The sequence below is a fragment of the Martes martes genome (genome assembly GCF_963455335.1).
Source record: "Martes martes genome assembly, chromosome: 5".
In the NCBI taxonomy this organism is placed as follows: Eukaryota; Metazoa; Chordata; class Mammalia; order Carnivora; family Mustelidae; genus Martes; species Martes martes.
The window spans coordinates 164,958,812-164,979,167 of NC_137892.1; the positions used below are offsets into that span (position 1 = coordinate 164,958,812).

The 20,356-nt window shown below is 63.9% G+C and overlaps 1 protein-coding gene across 3 annotated transcripts; it reads left to right on the plus strand.

Moving 5' to 3' along the window:
- Nucleotides 1-565: 565 nt before the first annotated feature.
- CLPTM1L (CLPTM1 like) lies at nt 566-15,326 on the plus strand. Of its 3 annotated transcripts, none has more exons than XM_080803652.1 (17): nt 566-834; nt 1,188-1,288; nt 2,205-2,394; nt 3,692-3,840; nt 4,800-4,878; nt 6,851-6,968; nt 7,223-7,317; nt 8,091-8,175; nt 9,245-9,348; nt 10,770-10,835; nt 11,561-11,611; nt 12,215-12,297; nt 12,836-12,870; nt 13,438-13,493; nt 13,570-13,614; nt 14,276-14,391; nt 14,854-15,326. In XM_080803652.1, exons 1-17 carry the CDS (start codon nt 673-675, stop codon nt 14,936-14,938), a joined length of 1,620 nt encoding a protein of 539 aa, XP_080659778.1. In that variant the 5' UTR covers nt 566-672; the 3' UTR covers nt 14,939-15,326. The 3 variants fall into 3 exon arrangements, with proteins under 3 accessions (XP_080659778.1, XP_080659779.1, XP_080659780.1); XM_080803653.1 differs by having other exon boundaries at nt 3,695-3,840; XM_080803654.1 differs by having other exon boundaries at nt 2,205-2,319; nt 3,695-3,840.
- The last annotated feature ends 5,030 nt before the right edge of the window (nt 15,327-20,356 follow it).

The window sequence follows — 20,356 nt, forward strand, 5'->3', positions numbered from 1 at the left end:
GGCCGCCCCTCAGGTCCCCGCCCCCACGCCCCCACCGCCCCCACTCGTGTCTCTGCCCACCTTCCCCATGTCCACGCCCCGCGACCCACCCCGCCCCCAAGCCTTGCCCTGCTCCGCCCCCAACCCGGCGCCCCCTCCGCCCTCTGACCCCCACCGCCCCCTCGCGATCGCGTCCCCAGCCCCCGCCCCTCCCCGTGCCCCTCCCCTCGCGAAAACCCCGCCCTCCACAGGCCGAGGCCCCAGCGCCCGGACCCCGCGAGGCACGCCGGGAGGCCGGCGCGGGCAGGAGACGTCAGCAGCGTGCGACGCGCCCCCGACGCGAGCGTGCGTGCGTGATCGGCGTCGGCCGGACTGCGTTTCCCAGGGGGCCGCGCGGCACGCCCGCTTCCGGCGGGCGGCACGGGACCCGGAAGCGGCCGCCGGACGGCGAATCCCGGGGCGACAGGTCGGTCGGAGGGCGGCAGGAGCATGCGGGGCGGCCGGCGGCCCGCGGCGTGCGGCGCGTTCGTTCCCCCGCGGCGGTGGTGGCGGCGGCGCGCGGCGGCTCTCGCGTGAGCGGCGGCGGCCGGAGCAGCCGGCAGCGCGCCGGGCGGGCGGCGGGGCCCGCGGCTGCGAGGCGGGCCGGGCGGGGCCGAGGTGGGCGCCGCGCTCGGCCCGGGGGGCGGCGGCGCCATGTGGAGCGGCCGCAGCTCCTTCACCAGCCTGGTGGTGGGCGTGTTCGTGGTGTACGTGGCGCACACCTGCTGGGTCATGTACGGCATCGTCTACACGCGCCCGTGCGCCGGCGGCGGCAGCTGCATCCGGCCCTACCTGGCGCGGAGGCCGAAGCTGCAGGTGAGCGCGGGCGGCCGGCGCGACCCGGCGGGGAGGGCCCTTCCCGCCCAGCGCGCCCCGCCGCGCGCCGGGCCGCGTCCCCCGTCCCGCGTCCCCCGTCCCGCGTCCCCCGTCCCCCTGCCGGCGCCGCCCCCGCCTCCCCCCTCCCCCTCCTCCCCCCCTCCCGTCCCCCCCCCGTCTCCCTGGAAGGCGCCGGACCCGCCGTGCCGTGGGCGGAGACCCGGGGTGCTGCTCGCGGGGGAGCGAAGCGTCCCCGGTTTGGGGGCGGTCGGGGCGCGTCCCCCGGGGTCGCCGCGGGACGCGTGTTTCCTGCCGGGGCTTTGCCGCCCGACGGCCCGCGCGTGTCCCTGCAGCTCAGCGTGTACACCGCCACCCGGTCCAGCCTCGGGGCCGAGAACAACGTGGACCTGGTCCTCAACGTGGAAGACTTCGACGTGGAGTCCAAGTTCGAGAGGTGGGCGTGGGCCGGCGCGGCGGCCGTTGCAGGCGGGGACGCGTGGGGAGGGGGAGGCTGCGCGTGGCGGTGCCACCGGGAAGCCGCGCCGCGCGCCCCGATGCGGCGGGTGTTTCCTGCGCTCCGGGTGAGCCGCCGCCGGGCTCTGCTCTGCGCCGTCCCTCCGGAAGCCGCTTACGCCGCAGCCCGCTGTGGCTCCGGAGCGGGAGGTTCTGAGGTGGGCACGGCGGGGAGAGCGGACGGCAGCTCCTTCCTTCGCAGCGGTTGGGTCCCCTGGGCGGGGGAAGACGATTTTGTAGAAAACTAACGTTGAATGTAACTGCGGATGCAGTGATGCAAACACTCACGTTCCTACGGTGGCTTTTAGAAACGGTGCTGACCTCAAGGTCCGGTTCCTCAGATCTGGGCAAGTGTGATCTGGAAAGCAATTGCTTGTCGGGAGCCCGTTTTTTTCCTCTGAGGTGTCTGGGAGGCGTCAGACGGGGCAGCAGGAATCTGGGATGTGCTGGAGGGAAGGTCCTCCGGTCAGCCCACCCCGGCAAGAGCCGTGGGAGGCCGTGCAAGGGGCAGGGGAAGTGATGAGCCGGGGGTGGGTGTCAGCCTGCCTGGCCACCGTACCATGACCTAGGCCAGGAACTAACTTCTCTGAGCGCCAGGAGACGGAGTCAGGCACAGCGGGTGCGTTCAGTGTCCCACGGCGCAGGTAGCTGCTGGCGTCTGTAGGGACGGGCCTGTGAAAGCTAGCACTTGGGGTTTCAGTAAGCCCAGGCAGGTGGGTTTCAGTTCTAGTACTTGTGAGCTAACATTAGTTTGAAGCAGCAGAACTTAAGAGGACACTGGGGTAGCCTGTCCTGTGTGTGTACGTGGGTGGCTTCACGTGGACACTGTTGGGAAACAGTTCTTTCTTTTGTTTTAGGACAGTTAATGTTTCTGTACCAAAGAAAACGAGAAACAATGGAACGCTGTACGCCTACATATTCCTGCATCATGCCGGCGTCCTGCCGTGGCATGACGGGAAGCAGGTGCACCTGGTGAGCCCTCTGACTACCTACATGGTCCCCAAACCGGAAGAGGTCAATCTGCTCACCGGGGAATCTGCTACCCAGGTGAGTGTCTTCGTGACGTCACTGGCCAGCTGAAGCCTGTGCTGTCCCTTGGGAACCCGCACCTTGCTACCTGTGTGGCTTCTGTCTGGAGCTGCAGTGACCCCTGGAAAGTGAAGCAGATTGATGTAACGGGCGTGACAGCTGAGCCATTTTCCATGGGTTTGCAGACGGCTTTCATCCCAAGTTAGTTGCATGTGGTTCAGGTAATCCAGTGATAGGTTTCTTCTCAGGCCATGGACCCTCTCAAGCTCCAGGGAGCGTCTGTGCTCCCCAGCCAGGCGTGGGGGCGTGTTTTCCCTTGCAGCTGGGAGGCTCCCCGCCCTGGCTGTAGGGCAGGATGCCTCTTCAGTCTTTACTTTGTTCACCATCGTGAAATGCGGGCTTGTGTGGGATTCACTTTTGCATTCATAGGAAGGTTTGTGTGCGAGGAAGCGGGAATTCTCTGAGGTGGTTACTGAGGAAGCTGTGGGTAAAGCAAAGGCACGTCGGTGCTTGAGTCTGTGTGGAACAGAACGTGAGATCATTTGTACACAGACACATAGTTTTCCAGGAAGCGTCTGTGAGCCCGCCCCGTGTGGGGTCCCCTCGGAAAGACCCCTTCAGCTCCTTTCTCTTGGGGACAGTTTGGCCCAGCCTCTTGGGGCTTTCCTGGGGCATCAACGAGTTGGTGGATCTTAGGGGTGTGAAGGGGTCTCGGGGGTGTACAAGAGTTAAATAAGCATTCGCTGTTAGTGTTACTTGAAAACGTTTTTAAAATAAGTTACTGTAGCTGAGCTACTCTGTCTGTTCAGGTGGGAGGTTCACGAGATGATCCTGGAGCACAGAATGTGTTAGTTAGATCTGGAAGATTTTCCTGACAGTCCTAGCTGCTGTGCTGAATATAGCTCTGTCTAGGACTGATGCCCAGTCCCAACATCTGTCCTCCAGACGACTTGACAAACGTGGTCAGGGAGCTGAGGCTCGGTGCCAGCGGCAGGGCTGCGAGTTCCGAGCGCCCACGCCTCCTGCAGCTGGCCCGAGACTCATCCTTCTCAGAACCCCCAAGGAGCGGGCCAGGCTGAAGGCCTGAAGCAGGAGTCGGTGGTGCACAGTAGGGACTCTTTGGCTTGTGTTGGGAGAAGGGAGAGAGGCTGTCACTCTGGCGGAGCTGGCAGCTGTGGGGCCCCCACACTCTGCCAGGCACTGCTCCCTGTTTGTGCTGTGTCAGGATGTGGTCCTGGGTCCCCAGACCGGGCCCAGGGACGGCCCCTCCCCCCCAGCACCGGGCTTTTCCTGCTGAGTCATCCCTTTCATGTAGCAGCAGCTAGAAGCGGAGGAGAAGCCGCCCAGTGCCCTGGACGAGCCTGTTTCTCACTGGAGACCGAGACTGACCCTGAATGTGATGGTGGAGGACTTCGTCTTCGACGGCGCCTCTTTGCCTGCCGACGTACATCGGTACATGAAGATGTAAGTGCCGCTGGTCGCGTCGGGGAGGGGGAGCAGCGCTCCGTGGGCTGGCATGGAGGGTGGGGGACGCCTGTGGGAGTGTGGCCCCGCAGACCCCAGAAACAGATGGGCCACACCAGCCTCCCTGAGCCACCCCTGCGATAAGAGCCCAGAGGGGTCTACAGTGCTGCCTGGAGCGCCTCAGACCCCGTCCCCCCACTTTGGAGTCTTGCTGATCGAGACGGCCCCCGGAGCATGAGGCTGTGTCACGCCACAGCCCCGGAGACTTCTGTCTGCGTTCTCGGTACTCACTCTGTTAGCGCTCTGTGTTTTGCTTTGACCGGACTCGTTTATGTGAACTGAGAATCGGTCTTTAGGTCGTTCTGGGGCCATCACGAGGTGAGCACGAGTGTTGAAATCACTTGACCAACTTAGACTGTCTTGCACGTCCACTAAGATCTGATAACCGACGGCCGCGCGGCTCCCAGGAACGGCTGTGGCGAGACTTATTTTTCTGACTCACGTGTCAAGAGTAACTGTGGTGTCCTCACAAGGCTTTTCTGTTTTTTAAAAGTTAAATTTTATTGTTGAATGTACAAAACGGTTGCGTAGGTAGACACGTAGAAGGTATGAAAGGGTCATGAAAAGCTTCCTGCCTCCCCCCCAGGTGCAGACAGCAGCTGGGTTTTATTTCCATTTTCCTTTTGCATCCCTGGGCCCTCCCGGTCCGGGCATACATGGGCTTGTCGCTTTCCAGCGGCCTGGGTGGAGTCCTGCTCTGCGGCCCCTGGAGTTTCTCTCCGTGGCTGTGACCAGGGACGAGCATCTGGTTAGACCTCCCCTGCTTCCATGGGGAAGGTGTGTCCCGGGGTCGTGTGACCAGAGGCCCGTGGAGCCGTGGCGGGGTTTCTCTGGGGTACGTCCAGCGTCTGTGCTATGTTTCGTTTCTCTGACGATGACTCTGGAAACTGCTCCCCCAGGATCCAGCTGGGGAAGACGGTGCACTACCTGCCCATCCTGTTCATCGACCAGCTTAGCAACCGGGTGAAGGACCTCATGGTAAGTGCTTCCCCCCGGCCCTGCCAGAACTCACCCGTGCGTCCCTGACTTGGCAGGGCCTGTGGGAGAGCCAAGCGTCGTTCGGAACAGCTCACGCACGTTGCTCCGTCGAACCCCAGTCGTCTGGCTGGCAGGTGCAGAGTGGCTTAGGGCGGGTCCTGAGCCAGCTGCTCCCTTCAGGGCTGGCCCCACGTGGTGCCACTGTCCACCGTGGAGCCTTTGGCCTCTTCCCAGCCCCAGGACAGCCCTGGGCAGGGCTGAGCTCGCAGGCCGGGGCAGATTGGGGGTTCTGTGAGACACAGCTGACTCTGGGGCGATAATGACCACGTGACAGGTATCGTGGAAGGTCACTTACCTGCACCAGGCTTGGTGCGGATCACCGCACAGACGGTCTGACGCCTTCTTCTCGGCCTGTGGAGGTGTGTCTGTTGTCTGTGTCTTGGGGGTTATTGAGGTCACAAGTGGCCTCTCCAGCCTCACTGGGCACAGCTGGACTGGCCGCCCCGTCCTATGGCTCGTGGACACATCAGCGTTGCTTGTGGACGTGCAACAGCGGGGCCGATGTGCACGGCCCCGCTGGAGTCCGTGCTCCTCGCTAGCAGCTGAGACCGGGGGTGTGGAGCGCTCAGGTGCTTGTGAGGTGCACGGCGGTGAGCAGGAAAAGAGGCTCCTGACCTGGGGCTCCCCCTCTCAGGCCCATGCCCCAGCTCTACCACCAGCTGCTGGCCAAGGAGGTCAGATGTGGCCTTTGCTCTGCACTGGTAACCCTGATCCTTGGGGCCCGCACTTCCCTCTGGTGGCCGGCCGCATCTGCGGGGCCCGTGGGCCAGAGCGGGCAGTCATTGGCACCCCCGGTGCCTCCCGGAGTGTGCTGTGCGCTCTGTGCAAACCTGGGCCACGCCGGCCTGCTGGAGCGCATAGTCAGTGCTCCCTGGCTCCGGGGCCGCCGTGCTCCGGGCTTGCCCAGGCCCAGGGGCTATTCCGACAGGTGGGAGGGCAGCAGGGAGGGGAGGCAGGAGGCTTTGGGGCAGCGTCTGCAGGCACCTGCACTATCCCCATCGTCTCGTGGGCTTACTGGCCTCATGGGATACGGAGCTGCCCCTCAGAGTCGAAAACAGGTACGCGGGCCGCCTGTGCTTCTCGCTTCGCCGTCCTGTGACGTTAGTGCTTTGTCTCGCTCAGCTGTCTGCCGGGAAGAACGTCATCTTTGCGGAACAGCCAGCTCGCCGGGGCGTGGGCAGCGGCCCCCCAGGGTTTGGCCCTGGCCTGTGCCCACCTGCCCTCATGCGGGGCGCTGTCTCGGGGTGGGGTGGGCCGGCACCTGGTTCCCGGGCTGCTGACATCGTGTTCACTGCCAGGGCTTTGCTCAGTGAGCGAGGGTCACGTTCACGTGATGTTGTGTCTCGTGGTGCTCACATGCTTGCCAGAGCCCTGAAGGAGTGGGGGGTCAGTGCCCCGCGTGCTGGGGTGCCTTCCCCCCGTGGCAGTAGAGCCCCCACAGGCGCCTCCAGACTGTGAGCGCGCGCTCCTCCCCGAGGCGGCCCCACCCGCTCCCGGCAGCTCGCCACACCTGCGCGCTGCTGGCTCGGGGTGCCACCTTCCTGAGGCTCTGCTGTCCCCTGGACGGGCAGGCCCGCCCGGCCATGCAGCCCGCACCCCAGTCTCTGTGGGGAGGCCCAGGCATCGGCAAGAGCGCGTTCCTGGTGCATCTTGGTGTCCCCTCGCGTCGAGGTGGCGGGGACGGGGATGATGAGGCCTGGGCTCCGAGGCACACGTGGGCTTTGGGTGGCTGAGAGGACGAGGGCTTGTCGCTCAGAGAAGCTTTGCTTTGTGAGGACGAGGTGGGAGCCACCGGCTCAGAGAGCAGACCGTCGCTCCTCGGGGCCGGGACGCGAAGCGGGGCCTTCCGCCGCGGGGGACGGGTGCGCGGTGGCGGCGGGAGGGACGCGCGCTCACAGCCGGGCTCCTGCAGGTCATAAACCGCTCCAGCACGGAGCTGCCGCTCACCGTGGCCTACGACAAGATCTCGCTGGGGCGGCTGCGTTTCTGGATTCACATGCAGGACGCCGTGTACTCCCTGCAGCAGTTCGGTGAGCGCCGCCCGGGGCGTTGGGGGGGGGGGGTCGTTCCGTCCGGCCAGCAAAGCCGCCCTCTGCTCGGGGAGCCCTGGCGCGTCACAGCGCTGCTTGAGCCGCTTCCAGGCAGCGCCGCGCACTTGGCCCTGGGGCCGAGCGCTGGCCTTGCCCGCTGTACCCGAGCTTGGGGCACGTCCCTGTGGCTGGGGTGTCGCTGACCTCACGCACCGACTTGCTCAGCGCGCGTCGTGCTCCTTCTTCCCTCTCAGGATTCTCAGAGAAAGACGCGGACGAAGTCAAAGGCATTTTTGTCGACACCAACTTGTACTTCCTAGCGCTGACCTTCTTCGTTGCGGCGTTTCACGTGAGCAGTCATGGGCTGGTGGCTCTGCGGGCGCCGTCGGCCTCAGGCCAGGCTCTGTGCGGCCTGCGGACCTGAGAGTTTGAGGCTGCCCTGCCCGGGGACAGGGGGCGGGTGTCTGGACCCCGGTCCCTGACTCCCTGAAGGACTTGGGTTTTGTCTGCTGGTCCTGGAGCCATTTGGGGAAGAAAGAAATCCAAAATCTGTGAGGTTCGCAGAGGCCCGTACGATACGAGCGCCGTGCTACGTCGTTCTAGCACCGTGATTTTGACGTCAGAGAACTAATCCTTGCAGAGTCCCTTTTCACGCAAGGAGCCTCCCAGCTGGTGGAGGGAAGCTGACCCCCACATGCCGGCAGTGCTGGACCGGAGAGCAGGCGGGGCGGGGGTGGGCAAGGCCGGCGCCGTCCGGCATGGGAGCCCTACCACAGCCGGTCCCAACGGCCGGGCTGCAGCTTTGCAGAACTGAGCTGGGGTCCGCGAGCGCTCGTGTACTTCCGAGGCGGGCACTGCCCACCCATGCACTCCAGGTCAGAGCCACAGGACCCAGCAAGGGCAGTAGGGAGACGTCCCCACGGGCGCGTGGCTCACGACTGCGGTCAGACGCCCCGCAGTTCTGGCGGGCCGGACGGGACACGAGGCCGCAGGCTTCTGTGGCGCCTGGCGTGCGTCTGGCTGTGTCCCTGAGACCCGGGTCGGGTCCTACCCGCAGTGCCTTGGCGGAGGGCAGCCTGGGAGCAGGGCGAGGTGCGCATTGCTGTGCTCTTTTCTTTGCAGCTTCTGTTTGATTTCTTGGCGTTTAAAAATGACATCAGCTTCTGGAAGAAAAAGAAGAGCATGATTGGAATGTCCACCAAAGCAGGTGGGTGCTCTCGGGCTTCTGGCCGCTGCCGGGGCCTGTCCTGCGGTTGGTAAAGACGGGTGCTGAAGGCTCGTCTTGGAACGTGAGGTGTGGGGTTATCTCTGGCAGCCGCCAGCTGGGGACCCTGCGCACTGGCAGTGCTGGGGGAGGGACGTGTCCGGATCACACAGCACACACACGGCCTGTGACGTTGGGGGGCGATGGAGGCCGCGTGCCAGGGCCCGCCTCGGCTGTGACAGACGCTGGGTCTCGGAGTGTGCTGGTGTGTGCGGCTGCAGGGCATGGGCCTCAGACAGAGGAGACAGCTTGTTTCTCCGGCGGCGACGGCATGCCCGGGGCTGGGCTCGGCCGCTGGGGGACCCCGTGTCGTCCGTGTCTCAGATTGTTCTGTCCTGTTTTCTGGTGTCCTCAGAGTGGTCAGGGGCCCCCGCTGAGTCCTCCTGCTCCTCTGGCCCTTCCTGGGGAGTGGAGGGCGGACAGCAGGTGCTGTGGGACCCCACGTCCCCCCGGTGGCGCCCCAGCAGGCACGGCTCTGCTGCTTCAGTGGGCAGCGCAGCAGGGTGTTGTCAGTGAGCACCGTGGGGCGTGAAGCAGGGTCTTAAGAAGGCAGGGTTCTCGGGAGAGAGGGGTTTATCGCGGAGTCGGAGAGGTGGGGCAGGGTGGCCTGACAGCACCAGGAAGCGAGTCCCCGTCCGTGCCAGAGCCGGGCTGTCTGCGCTCTCTGTGCGTCGGGGTGTCTGCGAGTGCTCTGCGCGCGCTTCCTGTAGCCTCGGCGATCTGGTGTTCCGCGTGCAGGACGTTTGCATGGCCACGCGCCCCACTGTGGGTTAGCGGAGGGAAAGAGGCGTCCCATGAGGTCTCGGCTGTGTGCTTGTGGGGGTCGTACCTGGGATGGAGGGGATGTGAGGTGTGGGGCTGGGTTCGGGCAGGGGAAGGCACAGGGGGCTGGTAGGCAGGGTTGGGTGTGGGTAGGGGGTGCGTGGGGCTGACGGGACTGCGGGAACCCGGGAGGCAAGGTGTGAATGGGGCAGGGCCAGCCCCTCAGCACAGCCCCCGCCCCCGTCCCCAGTGCTCTGGCGCTGCTTCAGCACGGTGGTCATCTTCCTGTTCCTGCTGGACGAGCAGACGAGCCTGCTGGTGCTGATCCCTGCGGGCATCGGTGCCGCCATCGAGGTGAGTCGTGTGGTGGTGCTTCGCTCTGCTCTCGGCTCCGCGCTGGGGTGCGGGGTGCGGGAGGGGGGCGCCCTCCGCGGGCGGGGCAGGGCGGAGCAGCCATGAGGCCCCAGAAAGCACCCGCCCGTCAGAGCTGTCTGCCGGGCGCGTTTGACCCCTTGGGTACAGAGCCACGAGCTTGCGCTGTGCTGGCTACTGGAGGAAGCCAAGTGTGGGACGTGGCGTCCAGGAGTGTGGCGCCCTGTGGCAGCCCTGGTGGTGTGGGGCTCAGGAGAGGGGTCCTGTGGGGTGTGCGGCTTGGGGCCAGGCCGTGAGGACGGTGATGGGGCTGGGACCTGGGGTCAGCGGAGGGGGTGGTAGGCCGATGCCGCTTCCCGACGGCGCACGGAGAAGAACGAGGCATGGACTCGGCCGCTGCAGGGGAGCGGGGGGCGGCAGGAGAGAAGACCGGCGCCCCGACGGCTCCTCGAGGGGTCTCTCGTCTGTCGGAAGTAGGGGACCGCCGGCAGAGGAGCTGGAGTAGGTTACACGCTGGCCGCGAGTCTCATAGATGCCTGGGAGGAAAGGCCGGCATGCGTGGTGCCGGAGCGCGTGACCTGTAGTGAGCCGGGCCGGGGCTGCGTGCCTTCCTGCAGGGCCCTGGCGGGAAGGGGAGGTGGCGGAGAAACGGAGCGGGCGGCGTCCGCCCTCAACGGGCCGGGCGGGCCGGGCGTTCCCAGCGGCGCGGCTTCAAGGACGTGTGTCGTCGCCTCCCCCAGAGGCCTGTTGCCCGCGCACGGTTTCTGAAGGCTCTGCGGAAGCTTGTTGTTGGCTGTTGTGATCTTTCACGGCTTGTGTTGTAAGCAGTGCGTGGCCCTGAGGGACGGTTACAGGCCAGGACGTCCTTCTCTGGCCTCCAGTGCCGCCCTGTCCCGGCCGCGCTCCCGTGGCCCCTGCCCGCGGGCGCTGGCCCACGTGGTGGGTAGTTAGGTCAGAGATGGTGCTTGGTCCGCCCATCAGGGAGCGAGGGTGGGGACCCTCCCGTGGCCACCGGTCACCGCGTGGAGCCCAGCTCAGGAGCAGCTGTGCTGTGCCGGTCGCCCCTCGGTGAGGTGGTGAGAAGGGGAGGGTCCCCCAGAGACCGGAAACGGCAGGACTCGGGGCAGAGGCTCGGGGCCTCCCGGGGCTAACCAGGAGGAAGGTGCCGGGGAAGCAGGGGGCGGGCAGGGTGGGCGGAGACGGGGGCTCGGCCGCAGGAGGATGGCTGAGGGCCGGTTCCCTGGGTGCAGAGAGGAGGTGGGGGTGTCCGCGTGGGCAGACGGACCTGACGGCTGGGCTGGCGGGGCCGAGCAGGCAGTCACCACGGCCCCTCAGCTTCCTGGGGTACGTTCTGGGGACTCCTTGGTCCCAGAGCCTGAATGTCTGCTCCTCTTTGCCGTCAGCTGTGGAAGGTGAAGAAGGCCTTGAAGATGACCGTGCTCTGGAGAGGCCTGAGACCCCGATTCCAGGTGGGGGCTTCTGCCTTTGAGACCGCGCCGCTCCCCCTCGGCCACCCCCCTCCCGCCGCACACCGGTCAGCCCGCACGCCTGGCCCAGAGCGCCTCCCACACGTCTCCCGGCGGCGCTCCGCTTAGATGCCCTCCCCGGGCCGGGGATCCTTTGGGCGCGTGGCTCCAGGTAGCCCCCCAGGAGATGAGTACGTGGGAGCAGCTGGTGGAGGCCGGGGCGGCCGCAGCATGCGGTTCCCTGGGTGGGGCTGGACCCACGTGGACGTCCCTGTTGGGGACGGAGCGTAGACAGCGCTGACAGCCTGACGGGCCTGACGGGGGCTGGGGGTTGGGGTCGGTCTAAGGGTCTTTCACACACTCTGCTTTTACTGCCCTGATGGACCCGTTCAGGAGAACTCGGGGTTCACAGCTCCCCAGTTCTCTGGGTCGTGAACCATCAAGGACGGGGAACTAGGCAGGAGATCGAGGTCCGTCCTGTTCCCCCGGTGAGGGAACATGTTAGTGGGTGTGCTCCTTCCATGCATAGCACTCGCTATGGCCCTTGGGGACCTCTTTGGGTCCTGGGTGGCTCTGGGGCGGGGGGGGATGTGACTGGAGCCTGGAGACATTCGGCTGGGGGTCGCCACCTGGGTGCACCTGCCCACCCGTATGCGGCCGTCCCCGTGCGGGTCAGGGGCCTGCCTGGAATCAGGCGACTGACAGGACCGTGTTGGATTTTGTGACAGTTTGGCACTTACAGCGAGTCGGAGAGGAAGACGGAGGAGTATGACACTCAGGTAGGCAGCGAGGGTGGGGCTGGGGCACACCGGAGCCCGAGGGGGACACACCTGTGGCTTAGGGTTTCTGACTTGGGGAAGGAGGCTTGGGGCTTCTCAGGGCCTAGCAGGGAACCTGTGCCGAGGTGTCCCCAGTGGTTCGTGTTGGGGCTGTGATCCCACGTTTATGTCGCTGAGACTCTGGTGAGCCCTGCACGTGGGGGCCGGGTCCTGAGGCCAGTGGCGCCTGCACTGCTGTGGGCATGCTTCCTGCATGGGGACCATGGCCCGCTCTGCTCCCTTGGCGCCTTTTTGCCCTCGGGCCCTGCTGGGATCCCAGTGTAGCTGCAGACGTGCACCGGGACGAGCCCCGGGATGCGCTGCACGCAGCTCGCGGGGGGTCTCTGCATCTTCGTCTGCGGCAGCTGTTTCGTTGGCCTCCGGAGGCTGGTGGGCTGCCTACCGCCCGCGTCCTGTCTGGCTTCGCTCCTGGCGGTGCGTCCCCGGCGACCGCCATCCCAGCACCGTGTGCGCTCGCTGCCTGAAGCCGGGGTCGCTCGCTCTTCGTGCTTGTCTTTTCCCGTCGCACGGGGGAAGCTCACGGAGGTGGCCTGTTCCCGGCAGGCCATGAAGTACTTGTCATACCTGCTCTACCCTCTGTGCGTCGGGGGCGCCATCTACTCCCTGCTCAACGTCAAGTACAAGAGGTAAGACGCTGCCCAGCCCCGTTTATCTGGGGACAGCCCTCAGTTTCTGGCCCAACCCGGCCCACCTCATGCCCCGTGCCCCCTGCAGTGTGGACAGGGGCAGGGCCTCGCCCAGGGGGCCTCCGTCTGCAGTGAGGGCGCCGAGGCCGTCGTGCAGGGCCCCGGGTGTCCGTGGCCCTGGTGTCTGGGACGAGGGTGGATGCGCCCGGACAAAGGGAAGCCGGGTCAGGCAGCGTGGCCCCCGAGCGCAGACGCAGCCCTGACCGCTGGACCCCAGCTGTGGTGCTGCCGGGAGCTCTGCCGGAGAACCCCGCCAGTGCGGGTCTCTGGCCGCCACGTGGCACTTGTGTTCCAGGGGTAGGACTAGCCGCGCAGGTGCCTGGAGTGGCACCGGCTCGCGCCGGGTGTTTGTGACGTGGTTTCCACAACCGTGCGGCCAGCCGGCGGGACGGGCGCGGCGGGCGGGGGTGGGGCGGGCGGGGGCGGGGCGCGGCGGGCGGGGGCGGGGCGCGGGCTGACGGCGCTCTTCCCCTTCCAGCTGGTACTCTTGGCTCATCAACAGCTTCGTTAACGGTGAGTCGTGGGCCTCGGCCCAGCCCGCGGCGTTTCAGCACCTCCTCTTGCTCCGCACGTGCCCGTGCGGTTCAAGGTCATGCGGGCGGGACCTTTGCTGCCGCCGGGGCTCCATTTGGGGGCCCCCAGATGCCTGATGTGTTCGTGGGAGCCCCACTCGGGCCGCTCCAGCCGCAGAGCCCCGAGCCGTGCGTTTCCTCCTCGTGAGAACAGCTCCGGGCCGCGGGGAACAGCCCTGTGTGCACCCATTTCCCAAGGGCAGGCCCCAGAGCCCAGCGCACCGCCTGGCCCTCGAGCCCCATGCCCGGGCCGGGTCCACATCTTGGGAGGGGTGGGTGGGCCGGCCCTGCCCGGCCCGGGCTCTCTGTGGGCAGCGGAGGGCCGGAGCCCGTCTGCGCAGAACCCGTGATGGGCTCCTGCCGTGTGGACAGGGCCTGCGGCGGGCTGCGGAGGGCGGCAGGAGGGGCTGCCGGCACACGGCCCGTGGGCGGGGACTGTGGCTGGGCCACGGGGCATGGGCTCTCCTGGCCGGACGCCGCGCCGTCACCGCCCACGTCCATCTCGCAGGGGTGTACGCGTTCGGCTTCCTGTTCATGCTGCCTCAGCTGTTCGTGAACTACAAGGTAAGCCTTGGCCCGTGAGCGCCCCGCGTCTCCTGTGCGGCCGGCCGCTGACCTGCCGCGTCTGTCCTGTCCCCAGATGAAGTCAGTGGCGCACCTGCCCTGGAAGGCCTTCACCTACAAGGTCAGTGTCCCGCTGGGCGGCACTTCACGGGGGGCGGGGGGGGCGAAGGGGCGGGGGGCGGTCCTTTGAGCCATGTGGGCCATGGTGGTGACTTGAGGACAGTGGTTCTCTGACTGTCCTCCCAGCCGAAGCCGTTTTCTTTAATCAAAGCCACGTTTCTCTTGGCGACACGCATCAGAGTGCCGAACCCACCTGCCCCCAGGGGCCCTGTCCCCAGACACATCCGGCTGTCGTGGGGTCGTCCTGGCAGGACGCATCCCACGCGGTGGCGCTTGGGACCATGTGGCCTCCCGAGCGTGTCGTGCAGTTTTCAGGGGAGGCGGGCTTCAGCTCTGCCGCTCCAGGTGCTGAAGGACCCCAACCAGTTGTGAGGAGCGGGGATTCTGCCACATTCCTAGCCCGTGTTTGTGGGGCAGCCCTCGCAGGCCCCGCCATCTGGGGAGACCTGGGCACCCCGGGCCAGCAGGGCCAGCTCCCCCGGCGCCCAGTGTCCTCCTACGCCTGCCTGTTCTCTGCCTTTTTGGTGTCGCTGCGACACCCGTGGTGTCTGCCGAGCGGCACTCTGCCATCTTCAACGGGGGTGAACGGGGCCGTGCACGGGGCGGGTGCCTTTGGCAGCGACCGACGCCCTGCGCTGCTTCCTTCCCCGTCCCGCCTGCAGGCCTTCAACACCTTCATCGACGACGTCTTTGCCTTCATCATCACCATGCCCACGTCCCACCGGCTGGCGTGCTTCAGGGACGACGTGGTGTTCCTCGTGTACCTTTACCAGCGATGGTGAGTGCAGGGGCGCCCGTGCTGCTGGCTCCCCGGGACGGGAGACAGTGTGCACGGGGAAACCACCCTTACTTCTGGGCTGAGACGAGCTGGTCTACGTGCAGCCGTGTGGCTGCAGCCGGCTGCATGTCCCGTGGTGTAATAGCACCTCCACTGGACACCTGCCGTGCGTGGCTGAGCACAGAGGGGGACGCCACCCTGGGCTGTGTGCCTGGCCGGGCAGGGCTGGGTCCCCTGGGGACAGCGCCCCCGCCTGCCTCTGCTTCAGCTCAGCTGCCCTGGGCCCCCGATGGTCCTCGAGCACAGAGCTCCGTCCTGATTGTAAAAACGCACACACGACAACAGGAGGGTACGAGGGAACCCCTGAATCCTTCTGCGGCAGCAGGGCTCGCTGAGTCCTCCTTGCCGGCGCCGCGCGCCTCCAGATGGCAAAGCCCGAGGGCATCTCGTCCCTCCCTGTAGGCTTTATCCCGTGGATAAGAGCAGGGTGAACGAGTTCGGGGAGTCGTACGAGGAGAAGCCCTCGCAGAAGGCCCACGCCGAATGAGTCGCCGCCCAGGCCACGTGGGGTCGGCCACCGCGCGGCGGAGCCGGGTCGTCGACTGAGTATTCTGGATGCTTCTGGTGAAATCCCCGGACGTTCCATCTTCTGCATTGCCAAAACCTGACGTTTCCCGTCTCCTCCCGAGTCGTTTCACGTTGTCATGCAGAGGGGCCCCAGCGGGGACGCCCGCCCTGCACCAGGCTCTGACGGTGGGCAGCACGGCGCCGGGGGGGCCGGGGGCAGCGCGTGGGGTCTGTGAGCACTCTGGTGGCTCTTCAAATCCATTCCTTAGAGACTGGGAGTAAATGGCTTTCTTTCTTTTTGTTTAAAATTGACTATTTTAAAAGCTTGATGTACGTTTCTATTTTAAAATAAATTTCTCTGACTGTAACGTCTTCTGGGCCTGGGATGACGGGGGTGGGGGGGCATCTAAGTGGCTTTACTCCTGTTCTCAGAAACGCGCGTGCGATGGGGGTTCACATGGCAAATTTAAAGGTCGCCTCTTGAGCTCTCACATCACAAACCTTTCTATGTACCTGGTATTGAATTTGTCACGTGGCCACCACTGGCCTGACAGATGGCGTTTTTGTAGGAATGCCCCAGGTCGGGGCAAGCTGAGTGGAGTGCGGTTACCCTTGAGGCTCTGCCCTCGCAGCGGGCAAACACATGGCTGCTGTCACCGTTTGGGGCTGGTGCCCGGCATCTGCCGTAGGGCTGGCTTCGAATTCCGACTTTCACTGTGGACTCGGGTCCTGCTGTGTCCACACCGGTGGTGCTGAGCTCCTCCCAGGGCAGAAGGTGGAGCCAATCGCTGTCTGCAGGAGGCTCAGGCTCGGGAGCGTACGTGCCTCCCACCTGTCTCCACTCACGCTGACCGCGCGCTGTCGCCACAGTCCGTTCACAGTGGAAACCGCGTGTGTGTGCCTCTGAAGAGCCTGCAGCTCCCAGCCAGGCGTGTGAGCTGAGCAGGACCGGCTGTTCAAGTGACCCTCATTCATTTCCCGCCTGGGAGGGGCAGCGGCAGGGGTCCCTGCGGGTCCCGGGATGTGTCTCGTCCTCCGCCAGTCCCCAGCCTCTGTGTGAGCAGGTGGGGTCCACCAGATGCTCCCGGCCAGAGCCCCGGCCTCTCCAGTCTCGGGGGAGGGGGGCGGCGGCAGCCTGGGCCCCGGGTCCCTCCCTGCATAACTGCCTCTCACTCCGCATTCTGGCCTCCTTCTGCCTGTCGGGGGCATCTCGGGGGGGTCTGGTCCAGCCACAGGGCGATCCAGAGTCGTGCCCTTATCTCGAGGCCTTGCCATAGTCACAGCTGCCAGTCCCAGGGCCGAGGGTACCTCCGCGGCTCCCCAGGCTGCCCATTCACCTTTTCTTGTCCTACAGTCCAGACGGGCTTCTGTGCCAGTGTAGACACAGCCTGACCCCTGCGTGGGGAGCACCCCCGTGGTGAATTTTCACACAGCACCGTGGGAGCAGAGCGAGCAACTCCCAGTAACGGGTTCCCGCACCCCCCCCCACCCCGGCCTCCTGGCTGGGCACCTGCAGAGACCACTCGGCGGCCTTCATGCGTCTCGGCCCCCAACCCGTCCCCCCCAGCCCAGAGCCCCACACGGGACTCGTGCCTGGCTTCCGTGGCTCAGAATTCTCTCTCCGCCCATGGCCCTCCCTTGCCTTGCTGTGCGGCACCCCACTGTGGAAACAGCCACACTTCGGGGACCGTGGACAGATGTCAGGGTTTTATCCAGCTTGGGGCTAGGATAAAGTCACCCAGAGCGCACGTGTGTGTCTTCAGTGGGCGTAGTGGTCAGCTCTCCGGGGCCCCGCTCAGGCGGAGCGCATGCATGCTTGGCATCAGGGGAGCCAATGTCCCCGGGCACGTTCCAGCGCCGTCCCTGGGCCTCCATGTCACACCTGCCCCAACCCCCCAGGGCCCTCGGGCGTCACACCCGCCCCTCCAGGGCCCCTGTGTCACACCCACCCCATGCTTGTGTTGCCATCCGGTGGGCATGCAGGGGACCTTCCTGAGGCCTGGATTTGCCCCCGACGTCTAACGGGGCTGGATATCTTCTATTCTTCCTGCCCATTCGGACCTCCTATTTGGAGAACAGGCCTGTTTTTCTCTATTTCCCCCATAGTCCTGTTTCTAGAAGCAGCTGTGTTGGGCTCCCTGGCTGATGGGACGAACCACGCAAGGTGGGCGGAGAGCCTGTCCTGTGTTCTGCTCATGAGAACATTCCTGACGTGGCCTCTGGCGCAGCTGGGCCCCCGGCATCGTCGCCGGGACTTTCACTTCTGCTGCTGCCAGAATTTCTGTCGCTTTCACGGAGCTACTCAAAGTTCCATTGTTTCGCTTAAAGAACTGGTGTATTCGGCTTAAACCTGCCCGTAGCATCCTCTGGTTCTCAGGGCCTCTTGGCCACATCCCCAGGGCGGCACGCGGGCGCCCGCAGACCTCTAGGCAGAAGTGCGCGCTGCCAGGGCGTCTTCTGGAAATCGGCGTTTGTTCCGTCCCAGAGGCCAGAGGCCCGGGGTGAGGGTGCCAGGGCCTGACTCCTACCGAGGCTGAGGCGGCCTCTGCTGTCCTCACGCGACCTCCTCCCTGAGCTCGCATCCCCAGATCCCCCCTGTTGACAAGGATACAGTCCTGTTGGCTCCAGACCCACCATAAAGACCTCACCTGGGCTCGGCCCTCCGCAGAGACCCCGTTTCCAAAAAGCCCCCACCCGCCGGCCCTGGAGGTCCGGGGAAAATGCTTTTAGTGCCTAACAACTTAAATAGTTACTTGTAATTCCCTTCCTCTTTTTTTTAATAAAAAGATTTTATTTCTTTGTCAGAGAGAGTGTGTGCACACAAGCAGGGGGAGCGGCAGGCAGAGGGAGAGTGGGCTTCTCACTGAGCAGGGAGCCTGATGCGGGGCTCCATCCCAGGGCCCCGGGACCATGACTGGCGCTGCAGGCAGGCGGTTCTCCAGCTGAGCCCCCAGGCGCCCCTGGAATTCCTCCTCTTCTTGCTCCATTGGCTTTCGTCAGCTTCGGCATCTTTGGTCTTTCCAGAAACTGCTCAGCTTTGCTCATTCTCTACACGTTGTTTACTCCTTCACTGACTTCCGCTCAGGTCTGTCATTCCTTGTTCCTTTTTACACACAGTGGATCTATTTTGATATCCTCTTTCCTACTTTGGAGGCGGTTACGTGGCTCGTTAACTTTCAGCCTCTCTTGTTTTTCAAACAAGACTTTAAAGTTCTGTTTTAGGAGCTTCTCCTTCTGGACGAGGAGAAGCAGCAGGGTTTACTCTCCAGTCCAAAAGGATGACAACTGGACAAAACATGTGAAATGACCATCGTGAAGACTCTGAGGACCAGACATGGAGAGAGGCACGCGCTGGACCCCGGGTGTCCCGGGGACGGGATGGGGCTGGGCCTCTGGGGAGCAGAGGGGCCGGCGCCTGAGAGGAGGGAGCTGTGCAGGGAGAAGCCTGGAGACCAGCACCAGGTCCCCAGTATCCCACCGGTTGCCGATCTGTGCCTGTGCGTCAGGAGGCGAAACCCATTCAAGCGGGAGTCACCGGAAAGGATCTGAAGGAGCAACCCTGCACGCGAAGAGCGGTCATACCCGTTGCAGTCAGCCAGAGCGGAAGCCCCACCGTTCCGGGGCCGGCTCAACAGTGGGGGGAAAACCCAGTCACAGAGCAAGCCCTGTTGGTCCCCCCAACAAAGCTTAAAGACAAGATCCGAAAGGAGGAAGTTTCCAAGACTTCTGTTCCCCGGTGAGCACCTTCTTCACCCAAGAAGGTGAACTTCACAGCGTCTGCATCCGATTACAGATCTACAAGGGAGCAAGAAAACGCAGTCCGCACCGGACGCACCGGCGAGCTGGGGCCGAGCCCGTGAGAAGTGGGACAAGGATGCGGGAGCAGCTTCGGAGCGACTCCAGGTCCTAGCAGCTGGAGGGGAGGCCGCGATGTGGTGGGGGGAGCACCGGGAGACCCGGTCTTGCAGAAGAAGAGAGTAACAGAAACGAGTGTAAGCAGCGCGCGGATGAAACTGAGGGAAACAAGGAAACATCCAGGAGCCGCAGGGGGCCGGTGGGGGCGGGGGCTGGCAGGGGGCGGGGCCGGGGAGGCCTTTGAAGAAATGTCTGGTGACTTGTCAGATTTGCTCAAAATAGATATAAAACCACAGATTGGAGAAGTGCACCAAGAACCAAGCACAAGAAACAAGAAGAAAACCGAAAGGTGTGCAGAATCATATCGCTGATTTGTAGCAAAGAGGAAAACCTGCAAAGTAGCCAGAGAAGAACCATGCGTGACATCCAAAGGAGTAACAACAAAAATGATACAGGAGACTTCTCACAAGAAACAATTCAAGTCAGAAGATGTCTTTAAGGCGCTGGGGGGCTCAGTGGGTTAAGCCTCTGCCTTCGGCTCAGGTCGTGATCCCGGGGTCCTGGGATCGAGTCCCGCATCAGGCTCTCTGCTCAGCGGGGAGCCTGCTTCCTCCTCTCTCTCTCTGCCTGCCTCTCTGCCTACTTGTGATCTCTGTCTGTCAAATAAATAAATAAAATTTAAAAAAAAAAGATGTCTTTAAGATGCTGACAGGATGGGCGCCTGGGGGGCTCAGTCACTGAGTGTCTGCCCTCAAGTCGGGGTCATGATCTCAGGGTCCTGGGATCGAGGCCCACATCGGTCTCCCTGCTCTGCGGGAGGGCCTGCTTCTCCCTCTGCCCCTCCCCCTGCCTGTGTGCTGTCTCAAATAAACAAATTAAACCTATTTAAAAAAATACTAAAAGGAAAAAAGGAAAAAAATCTAACTGAATCCTTTCTAGAGAAAAAATATTTTAGAATATATTTTAGAGTTAAGGGTTTTTACAGACATGCTAAGCTGGGCGAGTCACAGCACATCTGCTCTGTAACAAGGGTTAGGAGGGGTCCTTCCAGCAGCACGTGGAAATCGAACCTTGGCGTGGGAGCAAGGAGCACCAGAAACAGAAAATTTGAGGGTGAATATAGAGACTGTTTTCATAAGAATTATCCTAAATTATCCTAAAGGACAACAGACCACTTAAAACTGGAATAATGACCATATTTTTCAGGGTCCCTGACGTGCATCTGAGACCACAGCGCAGCATCAGGACAGGAGGTGCGCCAGGCTGCTCTCGCATCTTCTCACGCTGGGAATGGGGGCTGGTGTTGGCCTCAGGGTGCCGGAGACAAACACGGGTTCTATACATCCTGCAGCAACCTCCAAAGTAAACCATTATTGCTCTCAAGCCAATGAAGGAGACAAAACACATTAAGAAATATTCGATGCAAGAGAAGGCGGGAAGATGTGAGCAGAGGAGACCAACAGATGAGACAGCAGAAGCCAGCAGCAATGCAGAATTTCAGCTGTCGCAGCAACGAACACATTAAACGTAAACGAGGCAGACA